The following is an 18000-nucleotide window of genomic DNA, read 5'->3' as shown; positions in this document are numbered from 1 at the left end:
TTCTTCAGTTATTTTATTAGCACTTTTATGTCCAGCACTTTCTTTGTGGTCAAAAATCCTTTTTCTGAGAGTTGTTAGCTTCTGTTTACGATTTTCTCCATAAGACACAATTTCACAGTTTATACACTCTTTAGATAGTCGCGTACCCACATTCTTCTGTACACCTAAACTTCCAACATTTTTGCACACTGAGCAACCTAAGTTGCCGTCATGAAAATACAACCAATCGTTTTTCTTCACAAAATCGTTCTTTTGTTCTACAGTTCAACAACCAGGCCACAGACTTTGAAATTCACTTTGAACTTTACAGACCATAATGGAACTCGTCGGCACATCTGTTGCTTCAAGTTCCACACTTGAGTTTGATAGACTGACGAACTGCTTGGTCAATTTTTGCGTTTGGTGGTAGGCACACAAAAATATTCTGAAATTCTTTTCATTCTCGCCTTGTGGTCGATAGATTTAGGTTATGTCTATTGCCGCGTAAGAAGTAGTACAAACTAAGGCTGAGAATGCAACAAACACAGGCAATTATCTACATCAACGAACAACAGTACTCTGTATTGAGGGCAATCCAGATAAAACGTAACTAGAACTGGGAGTAATATACAAAACAGCTACAAAGTGAGCGAAGAAAGAACAAGAACGAATACCATATATCCATGCTGCCCGCAAACCGGAAGAATGTTATCGATTTCGATTGATTTCGATTCTCGAAATAACAAGGCGATATGCAATATTTCCTTTTCAATTAAGGTCATTTAGCGCGGGAACAGTATAAATAATATTTTTAACATTCCTTAACCTGAAAAAAAAATAATATTTGAAGTCTAAGTACCGGTACTTTTTAGAGATTTATATCCACGAAGAGGTTCCAGAACAGCATTCCGGTGTGTTCCGCCTGAAAAAAAGCCCCTGGAAATGACCATAATTTACTCATGAACTTAAGAAGCTTTCATATGAGTGTTTTCTGATTTTCTAATGAATTTAGTCAATTCTTGAGATCATTCCAAATCTTTAGTATATGTAATTGAAGCTTACTTACATTCCTTCTTTTACTGCTTATATCCTTTATAACATGCAATTTTTATTGTTATCTTGGTACCGTATCTTTCTTATTTTATTTTATAAGTTGCCAACAATGTCTCTTGAAATATGTTCAGTACTGGTCCATCATTCATATAGTATTTCAAAAACATAGTTAAAAATATTATTGTTAATTAGTATGATCAGTTAACTGTGCAAATGAGGAAGAAATATCACCATATCTCATTCAATGATAGAAAATAAATTTCAGTTGAGTAGGGACACAGGCTAGAAGAAGATGTAGAAGAATCCTGACTTTTCTACATTATTGAGTATGAAATTGCTGTAAATACACAGCTGATGTCAGGTAACAAAATAAAACACAGTTGCTCACATTTCATGTAATTTATGACAAATTGGAAAGGTCGAAGCTTGATAATCATTATTGGGAGAATATTTTGGTTTTATTTGTCATAGGAATGTGCATCCCAATCTCAAAATGCTATTTAGCATCTGATGACTTATTCCTAAGTGAATCTTTGGTTACTTGCTACTGACAAGTACAGGTCCATAACACTTTAAATATTGCATTATCATTAACATACCGTAAGCTGTTACTAAAGAAATTCATATCTTCTTCTTACCTTCGATGTAGACAGTTATGATTAAATACTGAAAATATTTTGATAGATAACAATTCACAGTTGAAAATGGAAAATTGATATGTGGACTAAATATTTGAATTAACTGGATATAAGACCATTAGATGTTTCCAAAAAATATTTTTGATATACTCAGTAATAGAAAATCAGTAGATTGTCTGGCAGATGTGATTCTGTTTCAAGCATCGTTTATTGTACTTGGTGAAAACATACCTTCATATAATCTTCTGATCGGAGACATTGATGAAGTTCACAAGTTTATAGATCAAACTAACTAATACACCAGAAGAATTTCAAGTTGCTCACATTTCATGTAATTTATGACAACTTGGAAAGGTCGAAGCTTGATAATCATTATTGGGACAATATTTTGGTTTTATTTGTCATAGGAATGTGCATCCCAATCTCATAATGCTATTTAGCACCTGATGACTTATTCCTTGTTTTCTTGCTGGGTAATGTTGCAGATGTTCTTTTGCAGGATGATGAAATACGGCAAAGAATTGGACCAGTTGATGGAGATCCACTCTGTAGATCGCAGGTAAGAAATGGAGAAATTACTTCTAAAACATCTGGAGAAAGCTGGAAACAACACCAAAATTTTATAATCTTATTTAATCCTGAAACACTAACCCTTCATTATATTTACTACAACAGTAGCTATGCAATACGTTTCCTTGCCTTTGGCAAATACATTATCCCCATCATTTTGTATAGCTGTAATTTTTGAGCAGTTATGCTCAGTGGTGGATGTAAGTGTTCATTCTCCTGATCATTTCTTGTGGTATTTAGGTGGGCCTTGTCGTACTGACAATGGTTAGTAATGATACAACAACAATATAATGTGCCCTTTAATTATGTAGCTTCTTTAACATTCCTCCCATGCTGGATGGAAGTATAGTATGATTGTGAGTTTAAATAGTTCTGATCAGTACTCTTTCCTCAGAGGTATGTTAATCCTTACATACACTTGCCTTTTTTAGAGGTGTTATACAAAATATATTTGCTGGAAAAAAGTAATGGCAACATATGCATATGTAAGCAACCACTATTGTAGAACCACTATACCTGTACAGGCCTTACTCATTGCCAGATGTGTGGAAAAAGCAGGATACCAGTATCAGTGGTGCCTTTGTTGATGTCTGTGATGGAGCGTCCTACCACTTGAAGTACAGCATCTCATGTATAGAAATGTTTTCCTTCGGAGTGGTTCCTTTAGTTTGGGGAACAGATCAAAGTTGCAAGGACTCATGTCTGGTGAATAGGGCGGGTGATCTAGGACCTCCCACCTTCAACATGCCATCAGTTCCTTTGCAGGAGCACCAATGTAACAGCAGGCATTGTCATGCAGGACAGTGGCTGGATGCATTTAGGAATGGGGCCATTTTCTGTGTGGTACAGGATAAAGATGTTGTTCCAGAAACCTTCCATGTGCCACCTCGATCTTTATCAATTTTTGGTAATGAGACAAAGTCTCTCATAGTGCATTTGCACTGCCGGTGGCTCCAAGTAGCCTACGCAGTGTCCTCCACGTCCTCTCAGGTCTTTCATCAACATCTCCAAGATGGACTGAGATACTCTCTGCAAAACTTTTCTTGGTTTTCTCTCAGCCGGGTGGCTAAACATCTCTACTTCTGCTACCTCGCCAACTTAACAAAGCACATAGACTGACATCTCGTTGGAAGTTGGCCTCCCCAACACCATGGATAGCTGTGTGATCCTTGACGTTGATCCTTCTCTCCAAGACCACGTCATCCTAACACAACTCCAACGGAAAGGCGTTGCAATTGACAGCGTCTCCAGAATACTGCAAAACACCGTTCCCACATGTCGTGTTTTTGTTCAACTCTACAGGCCAGGCCATCTTCAACGCATCCTTGCCAACTGAGTCTACCTCAACCGCCAGCACCACCGCGTGGAACCAATTCTTCCGTATGTTGACAATGCAGCAACCACACCACCACCACAGCCATCCCAACAACTATTATTGTTCCCTTTCTTCCCTCCTCCCATCACTGACACCACCATCACCACCACCATCGTCACCACTGCCATTACAATGACCATCACAACATCCACCCATCTTTCTTCCTATGTTCCAATTACAAGTGTTGTCACCTACCATCCTTCCCCACTCATGAGTTCTTCCCTCCATCTCTCCCCCATTGCTGAACAATCCCTGCATCAATACCTACCAGCTGAATCATCAGGGTCTACAAACGTAGCACCGCCTTCGTCATCTCCTCCTGCCGATGAACCAGCAGCCTCTGCACCACCATCGCAGATGCAGCCTTCTTCAACTCTTCACACCCTGTCCAGCTGTGTGATCCGTGGTGTGGATCCTGCCCTCTCAGAATGGACCATTCTCCGTCACTTCCAAGCTGAAGGCGTCCAGTTCGTCGCATCTTCCGAATTAAAAACGCATCCGGCCCAACCTATATGGTTCGTATACACGTCTCGAGTACCGCTGATGTCCAACACCTAATTAACAATGGGGTTTACATCTATAACCATCGCCATAAAGTGGAGCCTTCCATCTCCCCACCCCAACCTGTTCATCATCCCAACAACAATTCTCATCGTCGCACCCGGCCAGCCACTTCTTTTCAACCTCGCCAATTCGTCAGTCCACCCCTCCCCCAACCTAGTTACATCCCCTATCCACCTTCGATGCTTGAAATCCTACGATCCTTAACATCTTCCATCCTCAACATCACGTTGCTGCACCTCCTAAACCTCCATTTTCATCCTGGTACCCTGCTCTAAAACTTCACTATCAAGCAAACCCTCTCTTCTTCTTATCACTGCAGTCAAGAGACCCCAACTTCCCCCTCATTCAATCTGTCAAATTGCTTACCTACCTTCTTCATTTATCGCATCACTTAGTTATCTTGACCTCTCTTGGCTCGAGAGAGAGCGTAATTTTCTAATGGGGCACACCCCGCCCTTTGGGTGGGGAATGAAAACTTCTCATGCATGCACGCCTCCACGGTATGCACTAGCCATGCGTCTTACCAACTGATGAGCCCAACTTAGCACATTGGGGTGAAACGCTGGCAACCAGGAATGAGTTAGCTGGAAAATTTATAATGTCCAATAATGGATCATTTATATTGGTACCTCATTCTTTATCCATGCTTGTTCCACTTTCAAAACAAGCATTTTAGGGCAGTCCAGTTTGACCGCAAATTGATGGCTTTGCACTCATTCATCTGCAGCACCTGCTCTAGCAGACCTAGGAACATTGCATAGCTCTATCTCCCCTCTACCTGTCTTGCAAATAGCAGTGCTCTCAATTGTCCTACGCAAATTGATGATAGTGTTCCTACTACTTTCTTTCCAGCTATCAAAGCATATGAGAATCTGTAATCAGATTTATGAAGAGTTAGAATGGATGACTACAATAAAAAGTAATAGTAAGAGTGCACTTTCTTGTTTCAAATCATTCCTCTGTTTTAGCCAATCTATTCTCTTTCCTACTTTCACACAACTCTCATTTCCTTGATACACCTCCCTTACCCTCCATATAGTATTTTTCCCAGATCCTTTGCTTTCAAGGGGGCCAATGACCTTCGATGTTAGGCCCCTTTAAACAACAAGCATTTGTTTTCCAGGATCTTCTACATCTTGTTTCTGCATACACAGTACCTAAGTAAGCCATCAGTAGATCTCTCCCATATTCATAATGCCGTTCTTGTAGCTGTCTTGCGGCAAAGATGAGATCTACTGTGGACATTTCTGGTCTAGAGCCATAACGTTCTTCTCTCGTTCTTCCTCCTACTTTGGCCTGAATTGGCCTCTCCAGGATATTTTTCAAAGATCTTTGCACAGTGATGCATTTGAGTGATTCCCTATTAGTTTTTACACTCCCTTTCCATTGTTGTAATGGATGATATAGCCGGCCAGGTGGCCATTATTGTTAAGGCATCAAGTTTGTATGGCCTGACACCATGGTTCAGGTTACATTGGTGGAATTTTTAAAATAATAATAATAATAATAATAATAATAATAATAATAATAATAATAATAATAATAATAATAATAATAATAATACCCGTGTGGGGATTTACCGGTTACCTCCATCGGGCACGTCCCATTGGAATTGGGGAAGCTCGCTGGCTCTGCCGCCAGCAGAGTCAGAGGGTAGTAGGGAAATAAAATACCACCGTGAAAAAAAAAACTGGTCCCTTGCCAGGGTTACGGCGAAGACTGGTAAATGACCAGAAGCCAGAAAACATCTTGAGGCAACCTCTAGGGCTAACAACCCTAGTTGTAAAAGGATGGGTACCCGTCCAAAGCAAAGTCTAGTCAAAAAGCATGATGGCACAACATTTCAAGAAACATACCCCAGGGGGTAAATCTTCGGATAAATCCCTCATCGCGAATGCCACGGCGCACAAGTCTCTTTCGGATTCTGGGGGAGACTCTACATCAATCAATCAATCAATCAATCAATCAATACTGATCTGCATTTAGGGCAGTCACCCAGGTGGCAGATTCCCTATCTGTTGCTTTCCTAGCCTTTTCCTAAATGATTTCAAAGAAATTGGAAATTTATTGAACATCTCCCTTGGTAAGTTATTCCAGTCCCTAACTCCCCTTCCTATAAATGAATATTTGCCCCAGTTTGTCCCCTTGAATTCCAACTTTATCTTCATATTGTGATCTTTCCTACATTTATAAACGCCATTCAAACTTATTCGTCTACTAATGTCATTCCACGCCATCTCTCCGCTGACAGCTCGGAACATACCACTGAGTCGAGCAGCTCTTCTTCTTTCTCTCAATTCTTCCCAACCCAAACATTGCAACATTTTTGTAACGCTACTCTTTTGTCGGAAATCACCCAGAACAAATCGAGCTGCTTTTCTTTGGATTTTTTCCAGTTCTTGAATCAGGTAATCCTGATGAGGGTCCCATACACTGGAACCATACTCTAGTTGGGGTCTTACCAGAGACGTATATCCCCTCTCCTTTACATCCTTACTACAACCCCTAAATACCCTCATAACCATGTGCAGAGATCTGTACCCTTTATTTACAATCCCATTTATGTGATTACCCCAATGAAGATCTTTCCTTATATTAACTCCTAGATACTTACAATGATCCCCAAAAGGAACTTTCACCCCATCAACGCAGTAATTAAAACTGAGAGGACTTTTCCTATTTGTGAAACTCACAACCTGACTTTTAACCCCGTTTATCAACATACCATTGCCTGCTGTCCATCTCACAACATTTTCGAGGTCACGTTGCAGTTGCTCACAATCTTGTAACTTATTTATCTCTCTATAGAGAATAACATCATCCGCAAAAAGCCTTACCTCCGATTCCACTCCTTTACTCATATCATGTATATATATAAGAAAACATAAAGGTCCGATAATACTGCCTTGAGGAATTCCCCTCTTAATTATTACAGGGTCAGATAAAGCTTCACCTACTCTAATTCTCTGAGATCTATTTTCTAGAAATATAGCAACCCATTCAGTCACTCTTTTGTCTAGTCCAATTGCACTCATTTTTGCCAGTAGTCTCCCATGATCCACCCTATCAAATGCTTTAGACAGGTCAATCGCGATACAGTCCATTTGACCTCCAGAATCCAAGATATCTGCTATATCTTGCTGGAATCCTACAAGTTGAGTTTCAGTGGAATAACCTTTCCTAAAACCGAATTGCCTTCTATCGAACCAGTTATTAATTTCACAAACATGTTTAATATAATCAGAAAGAATGCCTTCCCAAAGCTTACATACAATGCATGTCAAACTTACTGGCCTGTAATTTTCAGCTTTATGTCTATCACCCTTTCCTTTATACACAGGGGCTACAAGCAACTCTCCATTCATCTGGTATAGCTCCTCCGACCAAACAATAATCAAGTAAGTACTTCAGATATGGTACTATATCCCAACCCATTGTCTTTAGTATATCCCCAGAAATCTGATCAATTCCAGCCGCTTTTCTAGTTTTCAACTTTTGTATCTTATTGTGAATGTCATTGTTATCATATGTAAATTTTATTACTTCTTTGGCCTTAGTCTCCTCCTCTATCTGGACATTATCCTTGTAACCAACAATCTTTACATACTCCTGACTGAATACTTCTGCCTTTTGAAGATCCTCACATACACACTCCCCTTGTTCATTAATTATTCCTGGGATGTCCTTCTTGGAACCTGTTTCTGCCTTAAAATACCTATACATACCCTTCCATTTTTCACTAAAATTCGTATGACTGCCAATTATGCTTGCCATCATGTTATCCTTAGCAGCCTTCTTTGCTAGATTCAATTTTCTAGTAAGTTCCTTCAATTTCTCCTTACATCCACAGCCATTTCTAACTCTATTTCTTTCCAGTCTGCACCTCCTTCTTAGTCTTTATTTCTCTATTATAATAAGGTGGGTGTTTACCATTCCTTACCACCCTTAATGGTACAAACCTGTTTTCGCATTTCTCAACAATTTCTTTAAACCCATCCCAGAGTCTGTTTACATTTTTATTTACCGTTTTCCACCGATCATAGTTACTTTTTAGAAACTGCCTCATGCCTGCTTTATCAGCCATATGGTACTGCCTAACAGTCCTACTTTTAAGACCTTCCTTTCTATCACATTTATTTTTAACTAACACAAAAACAGCTTCATGATCACTAATACCATCTATTACTTCAGTTTCCCTATAGAGCTCATCTGGTTTTATCAGCACGACATCCAGGATATTTTTCCCTCTGGTTGGTTCCATCACTTTCTGAATCAGCTGTCCTTCCCATATTAACTTATTTGCCATTTGTTGGTCATGCTTCCTGTCTTTCGCATTTCCTTCCCAATTGACATCTGGCAAATTCAGATCTCCCGCTACAATCACATTTCTTTCCATGTCGTTTCCCACATAGCTGACTATCCTATCAAATAATTCTGAATCCGCGTCAGTGCTACCCTTTCCCGATCTGTTCACTCCAAATATATCAAGTTTCCTATTATCTTTAGAAATGAGCCTTACACCTAGAATTTCATGTGTCTCATCTTTAACTTTTTCGTAGCTTACAAATTCTTCTTTCACCAGAATGAACACTCCCCCTCCCACCCTTCCTATCCTGTCTCTACGATACACACTCCAGTGCCGTGAGAATATTTCTGCATCCATTATATCATTTCTCAGCCATGATTCAACTCCTATTACAATATCTGGTAAATATATATCTATTAAATTACTTAAATCTATTCCTTTCCTTACAATACTTCTACATTTCAACACTAACAATTTTATGTCATCCCTACTTGATTTCCAGTTCCCTGTTCCCTTATCACCGCTCCCTAGGCCATCCCGTTTCCCTGAATGTACCTCCCTATTACCCTTCCAAACAAATTTCCTAACTTATACGTACCACTGCGGTTTAAATGAAGGCCATCTGAGCGCAGATCGCTATCTCCTACCCACCCATTAGGATCTAGAAATTTCACTCCCAGTTTCCCACATACCCACTCCATAGTCTCATTTAATTCCCCAATCACCCTCCAGTCAGTATCCCTTCTACACAGTATTCCACTAATAACAATCTCCGCTTTCTTAAACTTCACCCGTGCTGCATTTACCAGATCCCACACATCTCCAACTATGTTGGTACTTATATCAGCTTGCCTTACGCTGTTGGTACCAACGTGCAAGAGACGAGTCGGAGCGTCTCGGTGTACCCCGAAGAGTCAAAAACTCAGGCCAAAATCTAAAACCTTTCTAGCAACTTTCAACATAAATTCACTTATACAAACTGGCAAGCTGAAAACCCTCACCAATGCTCTTCATGAAAATCAGATATCCATAATGGCCCTACAGGAAACAAGGTACCCAGTTGAAGAGATTTTTGAATCTGAAAGCTACCGATTTTTCAAGAGCAAAGCGCAAAGAGAAATCCTCAATGGAGCTGTGATGCTTGGAACCGCGTTTGCTGTTAGAACCAAGATCCTTAAATCGGTTGCAAATTTCGAACCTGTGAATGACAGATTGTCTATACTCACAATTAAATGCGCGAACAAAACCTACGCCCTAGTTAACGTACATGCTCCTACAAACAATAAGAACAAGTATGATCCAGACAAAGTTGATAATTTCTGGGACCTACTGGATGAAAAATTAAACAAAATCCCCAAACACCATGTCAAGCTTCTTTTGGGTGACTTCAATGCCCAACTAGGTCGTGAACAGAAGTACAAGAAAGTTATAGGAAATTACCCTGCTCACAAAAGAACCAATCCCAATGGCAAAAGACTGGTGTCCATTTGCGAAAATCACAACCTGCAGGTCATGTCGACCCACTTTCGCCATCTACCCAGAAAGCAAATGACTTGGCGTTCTCCCGTCCAAACTCTCGGAGAGTTCCAAATTGATCACGTTGCAATCTCCAGGAGAAACAGCCCTGAGATTATGAATGTCAAGGTAAAGAAAGGCATCAGTGTGGCCTCAGATCATTATATGTCTCTTATCAAATTCAAACCAATTCCCGCAAACACAAGGAAGACAACCAAACAGATCACACGCTTCGACAACGAAAAACTTCGGCAAAGGGTCGAGGAGTTTCAGGAGAAGGCTAGAACAAATGACTGTGACTTTAACAACGCCAAAAGTCTCCTTGTTGAGGCTGCCAAAGATGTTGCAGAAATCAAGAGAAGCAAAAAGCATGCCTGGTGGAATGGTACCTGCGAATCAGTCCTCCAAGAAAGACTCAATGCATGGAAACAGTACTACTCTACGAAATCATAAAATGATTGGGAAACCTACAAAACCCTACGTGCCCAAGCAGCTAGGGTGTTCAGAACTGAGAAACGTAAATATGAAAAATCTCTCATTGAAAAGATAGAACAAAACTTTAGGAAGAATGAAAGCAGAGAGTACTACAGAGCCTTCAAACGCAAACTCACTGGCTATAAACCACCATCTCTATGCTTTGAGCGAAAGGACAGCACACTGGCGACGTCAAATGAAGAAATTTGCAGCATTCTGGCAGGTTACTTCAAGAATTTACTTAATTGCTCTAAACCGCAAAGCGCCATTTTTTTTTTTGCTAGGGGCTTTACGTCGCACCGACACAGATAGGTCTTATGGCGACGATGGGATAGGAAAGGCCTAGGAGTTGGAAGGAAGCGGCCGTGGCCTGAATTAAGGTACAGCCCCAGCATTTGCCTGGTGTGAAAATGGGAAACCACGGAAAACCATCTTCAGGGCTGCCAATAGTGGGATTCGAACCTACTATCTCCCGGTTGCAAGCTCACAGCCGCGTGCCTCTACGCGCACGGCCAACTCGCCCGGTCAAAGCACCATTGAGACCAAGGAACCCTTACTCAGGTACCCAGATTCCAGACCACCCAACAGAGATGAAATCAAGCGCCACATTGCCCGTCTCAAAAATAACAAAGCGCTGGGGGAAGACTCAGTAGTAGCAGAACTATGGAAATATGCCCCAGAGGAATCACTTGATATCTTGCAAAAGCAAATAGAAGAAATTTGGAACAAGGAGACCCTACCCAAAGATTGGAAAATAGCTTTGATCCATCCACTACACAAAAAAGGCAGCATGAAGAACATCAACAACTACAGAGGAATATCTTTGCTACCCGTGACTTACAAAATACTATCACTTGCCATCCTGGAGCGTTTGGAAGCACAAGTCGAACATGAAATAGGTGAATACCAAGGAGGGTTCAGAAAAGGTCGCTCAACAGCTGAACAGATCCAAAATCTCAAAACGATCATCAGATATTGTACACTAAGGTCCAAGCAGTATGTGTCTGTCTTTGTGGACTTTAAGAAAGCGTACGACTCCATTGACCGGGAAGTCCTGCTAAACATCTTAAAGGAATTTGGAGTTGATTTGAAACTGCTGGCATTAATTAGAGCCACCCTGACCGATACAAAATCCAAGGTGAAGTTCCACGGATGTCTCTCGCATTCCTTTGACATCAAAACAGGAGTCCGACAAGGTGATGGGCTATCCCCGATACACTTCAACTGTGTTCTTGAAAAGATCATCAGAATCTGGCGGGTGAGATTACAGGAAACCAACTACAGTCCATTGAGAATAGGAACCAAATCCAAGGGGATCGCAACAGACTGCTTTGCATTTGCCGATGATATTGCTGTTCTCTCAAACGACATAGAAACCGCTAGAGCTCAAGTTGAAATTTTAAAGGAAATTGCCGAACAAACTGGTTTGCAGATATCGTTGGAGAAAACAGAAGTAATGACTAACATCAAAGAGGCTCCACCAAAACTCCATACAAAATACGGAGACATCACCCGAGTAGACAAATTCAAATACCTGGGTGAGATCATCATGAAAAATGGACTGGACAAAGAAGCACTTCAGGAGCAAGTACGCAAACTGGAAATAGCCTACCAAACATCCCGCACAATCTACAACAAAAAATGCCTTTCCCAAAACACCAAGATACGTCACTATGAAACAGTTCTGAAGCCAGTAGTTCTATATGCAGCCGAAACCCTGTCTCTAAATGCCAACAAAGGACTCCTTGAAGAACTGGAGAAAAGAGAACGTAAAATTGTGAGAGGAATCTTGGGATCAACGTACAGAAATGGAATCCATCAAAAGAGATCCAACAAGGAAGTCTACAGCAAAATAGAGAAAATTACCGACACAATCAGAAAAAGACGGGCACGATTTTATGGTCATCTGAAAAGAATGGACGGTAGAAAGTTAACTAAAGAAATCTTTCACTTTTTTGATTCAAACCCCAAAACCACAATTCCCTGGTTTAGAAATACCAAAGAAGACCTGCAAATGCTACATACCTCAACTGAAGACGCCCTTAACAGAGATCTCTTCTGCAAGAAAATATTGACGAACGGATTAAACCGAGACGAACAACCGAAGAGAAGACACGGTGCCCCTTGGACAGAGGCGCGTTAGCAGGCCCACTCACAAAGAATGAGGGAAATTTGGGCTCTAAAGAAGGCTAAGTTCAGTGTCAAATGCAACAAGACTAAATGTGGTCCTTGATGGCCCCAGCGAATTATATAATAATAATAATAATAATAATAATAATAATAATAATAATAATAATAATAATATTGGCTTTACATCCCACTAACTACTTTTACAGTTTTTGGAGATGCCAGGTGCCAGAACTTAGTCCCGCAGGTGTTCTTTTACGTGCCAGTAAATCTACCGACATGAGGCTGATGTGTTTGAACACCTTCAAATACAACCGGACTGAGCCAGGATTGAACCTACCAAGTTGGAGTCAGAAGGCCAGCACCTCAACCGTCTGAGCCACTCAGCCTGGCAAAAAAAATTTCACCATCTCATTGTTGGCCAGCAGGGTAGGAGAGGTGATGGTATACCATTTCTAATCACTTGATTGCATGCCAAAATCCTGGGCTCAGTTCCGAACCTCTCTGCAGTGTTCATATGCAGGAAGGGCAGGTGCTGCTGTTGATGGTAATTCGTGTGTCGAATGGAGACGTAAAGCCTTGAGCAAACCCATTGGTTTTATTTAACGGGAGTAGGTTATAGGCTCACACCGGATTTCACACCCAGACACGCAGTTGCCCATGGGCATCAACTAGAAAGATCTGCACCAGGCCTTTCTGAAGGCCACACAACATTGGTCAATGGATGATGACAGTGGTAGAGGAAACTGGGGAAGAAAAGATGAAAGCAGTAGCATTTGCAGATGATGTGATGGTGTAGGGAATTAGGTTCAGGAGCAAATTTAGTATAAAGGAGAGTGAGATGGTCCTAACAACCAGGAAAAAGGATAGGCCAACAACTGGGGTAATGATTGGTGGGGAATAACTGAGGAAAATGGAGACCTTCAAGTAGCTAGACAGCTTGACAAAAGAAAATGAAGGAAACAATAAGGAAATAAGTGAGTGAGGGAAATAAGCAGAGACATTCCACAGAAATGCTAGAATCTTGGTGTGGAGTAAAGATATCACACCATTCGGCAATTTCTCCAGATCTTATGCAGACACAGATAAAATAACAATATCATTGGCAAATTTGAGTTTGAGCCACGAACCTACTATGCTGGTGTAGCAGGTGGAGAGGTGATAGTCCCACGTGGCATGTCCCAGGTAGAGGATAGGGGGGTTCTAACCGGCTTGCCGGCGGACTTGAGTGAAATAAAATAGCTCTCATGGACCAAACATACAACCCCCTGTGGGTGGGGACGCAGGTGAAGAATACACACACGTATCCCCTGCCTATCATAAGAGGCGACTAAAAGTGGCGACCAAGGGATGATTGAATCAGAACCATGACACTACTTGTAATTAGCACCACCACGCGGGGAACACCATAGTAAGCTTTCATTTGCGCATCATACCACTAAGTCAGGTACACAATTAGTAGTGACAGTGTGTGAAACAGGGTGAGTTTTATTGTACCTGTGATTAGTACCACTATATGAGTGACACCATGGGTGAGCGACACTATTGGTCTGCTTTGCGTATGTTTAGTACTAACTATGTGAGGAAAACCACATGATAGTACGAGTCCCTGTGATTAGTAGACCTATGTGAGGAATACCATAGGTTTGCATTGCCTATAAATGCTGCCACAATGTGAGAAACACCATAGGTCTGTGGTATATGTGCGCATAACATTACCTGTGAGTAGTATCATAATGTGTGGAATACTGCGAGTATACACTACTTTTGATTAGTACCGCAACATGACAGATACCATGGTTCTACTTTCCTAGCGATAAGTACCATTATGAGGTGCCGATGACCTGGATTTTGGACCCCTTTAGACAACAAGCATCGTCGATTCAGGATTGTGCTATAGGAGGAGACCCTTGGTCAGTAACACTATTGTTTAACGCTCGTTTCTGGGAATGTGGGGCATTACGGGTCAGATCCATTGATTGTTTTAAATTCATATCCATGCATTCATTCTTTGTCATCATGTTTTGAATTCTGGTCAGTGGATGATTTTGGACATTTAAACTGTAATTACATTTCTTCTCATTTTGTACCATTAGGGGCTGTTGACCTATATGTTAGGCTCCTTTAAACAACAAACATCATCATCATCATCATCAAATCTGAGTTAAGGTTTCCTCTCCTTGGATTATTTAAAATAATAAACTTCATTTTTGTCTGTATTGAACTGAGATTACAAAGCTTTTAAAAGTTTTAGGGTCCACCTTATTCAATAATATACAATTTGTTGTGTAGATGTAATTACAACATATTATGTTTATTCAGAACTAGTTTTGATGCTATACTGCATCATCATCAGCTGAACAGAGGCATTGGAAAACTGGCAATCATATAAATATTATCAACATCAACATTATCACAAATTAAAATTTTATAATATTACAATTAAAATGAATATATATTTAAAAAGATATAGTGTTTATCCTTCCTTTCTGAACAAGTCAAAGACTTGGAGGACTATTGTACCAAATTATTAAAACCATATGCGATCAGGTTCACTACAATTGTTGTAATTTTAGGTGAATTCAAATTAAAATTCATACACAAGGTTATTAAAATAGTTAAGTTCATAAAACTCTCTGTGCTTAATTAAATACATTTCATAATTCTGTGTATAGTGCTGTCATAACAACAGATTCTATGAAGTTATGTAGTGTCCTTTTTGACAGTATTGTTCACTGAAGTGAGACTGGTGAGGTGGGAACGTATATAAAGTCCTTAAGCTATTAACAAGAACTATGTTTCTCAGTTCAAATGCGGACCTGTGAATAATAAGAAATGTAATAGTTATAATGTCACAGAGAGAAGGCAAGATACAAGATCATGTCCAATACCGTACATGTTTATATGACACACCTCAGAAGGTCGTGGACTGAGCATAGCGTAATGAAGCTCTATGAGCAGTGAAATGATTGAGTTCAAGTGTCCACAGTGGATTGGGACAGGAGAGGAGGAATAGGGGTAAGTGGAAGGAGAGTCTGAGGTGCGGCTGCATGAGGGGGATCTGGGGGGACTAGTGGAAGAAAGGAATACCAAGCTAAACTATTACGCATAACACGAAAAACCAAAATATTGACTGGAACCTGTACGTTTTTAAGAAATGCAATAAAAAAAAATCAAATAGCACTTTTGATTTTTCAGAAATCTCATTTAAGGTTTGGATTGAAGTATTGATCCAAGTGTATACTGCAACATTCGGTAACATCAAGTAAAATTCTGTTACCTAAAATCTCCAGGATCTCAATGCCTTGCTCCATAGTTGTGAATTTATGTTTTAGTTAATGTGTGTGCTGGCCTACAGCAGAAAACTTGTTATACTTTACGGCATTAACATGTTCTGTATATCTGATTTTGAAGTTGCATCCTGTTTGACCCAGATACCACAATCATTACATCGAAACCTATATACACCTGATTTGGAATAAGGATTAGATCTATTGATTGAGGTTGAATTATGCAATACTTCACTGTTACTACTATTGGTACAAAATGAAACCTTGACATTATGCTTTTTGAAAATATTAGTGCACCTATATATATCCTGATTAAAAGTAAATGTTGCAAAAGCCTTTTTACTAGATTTATCTTTAAGTAACTTGGTTTGTGAGCAATACTTAACCTTGTTGATTACATGTTCGATGAAGTCTTCTTTAAAGCCTTAGATATTGAATGATGATATTCAACTCCTTGTTCAAATTAACCTTTGTCATGGGGATCCTAAAAACTCATTCTACCAGGCTATTGTGTGTGGCAATTTTTTTTTATTCTGTGGGTGCTCTAAATCCTGCCTTATGGTAACAGCTGCTTGTGTAGGCTTTCTAAAAATAATACATGTAAAAGAGGAATTGAGTCTGTTAATTGTCAAGTCCAAAAAATTAATTGACTTATTCTTTTCTGATTTCGAAGTAAACTTTATATGTTGGTCTATACTATTGAGACTGTCAAGAGTAGCACTTGCATCCGTGACACGTTCGTCCAGAATTACAAACGTGTCATCCACGTACCTAGACCAAAACAGTATGTTATCAAATTTATAGCCGTTCTCTATTACGTTGTCTTCTAAATAATCCACATAGATCTCGGCCTAAATCCCCCAGGTCGGTGACCCTATCTTGTTTATAAATGACCTTGTGAAAGATGAAGTAGTTATTATTTATTAGTAACTTGATTATGCTCATGAAATCTTGTATTTCAAGTTCACTCAGATGACTACAAGTTTTTTTTTTTTTTTTGCTATGGGCTTTACGTCGCACCGACACAGATAGGTCTTATGGCGACGATGGGATAGGAAAGGCCTAGGAGTTGGAAGGAAGCGGCCGTGGCCTCAATTAAGGTACAGCCCCAGCATTTGCCTGGTGTGAAAATGGGAAACCACGGAAAACCATTTTCAGGGCTGCCGATAGTGGGATTCGAACCTACTATCTCCCGGATGCAAGCTCACAGCCGCGCGCCTCTACGCGCACGGCCAACTCGCCCGGTTCTACAAGTTTTTAAATTCTTATTAATGATAGGAAGCAACTTATTAGTTATAATACTTGGAAGCATATAAACAATGTCAAATGAATGTATGGTATGATGGGCCTACAGTTTGAAGTTGTTTAATTTATTAATCAGCTCTATGGAATTCTTTATAGACTTGTTTGCAGTGAACCTATGGTGTTGTCTGAGAAATTTGTGAATGAACTGAGCCAATTTGTGTAGAGGACTGGGTCTGTAATTTATTATGGGTCGAATGGGGACTCCGGCCTTGTGGATTTTGGGAAGTGCTTTTGCTGTTGTTAGGCCCTGATTCATATTTATTAACTAGCAGTTACTCGCGGCTTCGCTCGCGTCATTTTCGTAATTTGATAAAAGTAATTGTTCCTCGGCACTGTAATAAGACAATGTAATAAGTCCCTACAGTATCAAAACTCACCAAAAAATAGAGTTTAATTTACCCCAGAAACTCTTTGTGACCATGTGACAAAGAAATGTACATGTGAGAAACAGTCTTGTTACAAGTCAAAAAAATACAAGTTTCTTCATTTTTAAAGGAGATTCCAATACTATTTTCCATGTCAGTAACATTTTCATTTTTTGAGATATAAGTATCCACATAAAGAATAATTCAACTCACTTTTCAAATTCCTTTCACCCCCGTTAATTGCCTTTTCCAAAAACAAAAAAGTACCTCTTTCTGTATTTTTAAAGGACTCTCCAATTACCAAATTTATGTCTCTAACATGTTAAGTTCTTGACATATACTGTAGATATATCAATAATAATTTCATTAAACCACCCGCTTTTTCAATTCATTTCAGCCTCTTAAATGGATTTTCCGAAAGCAAAAACATACGTGTTTC

General features: G+C 39.9%; 1 protein-coding gene across 3 annotated transcripts in view; it reads left to right on the top strand.

The window, feature by feature from the left end:
- The window catches only part of LOC136864573 (protein spaetzle), a 537491-nt gene that overhangs the window by 499509 nt on the left and 19982 nt on the right, over positions 1–18000 (top strand). For all 3 annotated transcript variants that reach the window (XM_067141753.2, XM_067141755.2, XM_067141752.2), the window contains one exon: positions 2170–2229. In XM_067141753.2, the coding sequence (XP_066997854.2) occupies positions 2170–2229 (60 nt within the window). The remainder of the gene's footprint in view (positions 1–2169; positions 2230–18000) is intronic.

The sequence above is a fragment of the Anabrus simplex genome, chromosome 2, assembly GCF_040414725.1.
Source record: "Anabrus simplex isolate iqAnaSimp1 chromosome 2, ASM4041472v1, whole genome shotgun sequence".
NCBI lineage: Eukaryota > Metazoa > Arthropoda > Insecta > Orthoptera > Tettigoniidae > Anabrus > Anabrus simplex.
Note: the sequence above shows the minus strand (reverse complement) of the source record. Positions and strands in the feature narration are given on the sequence as shown.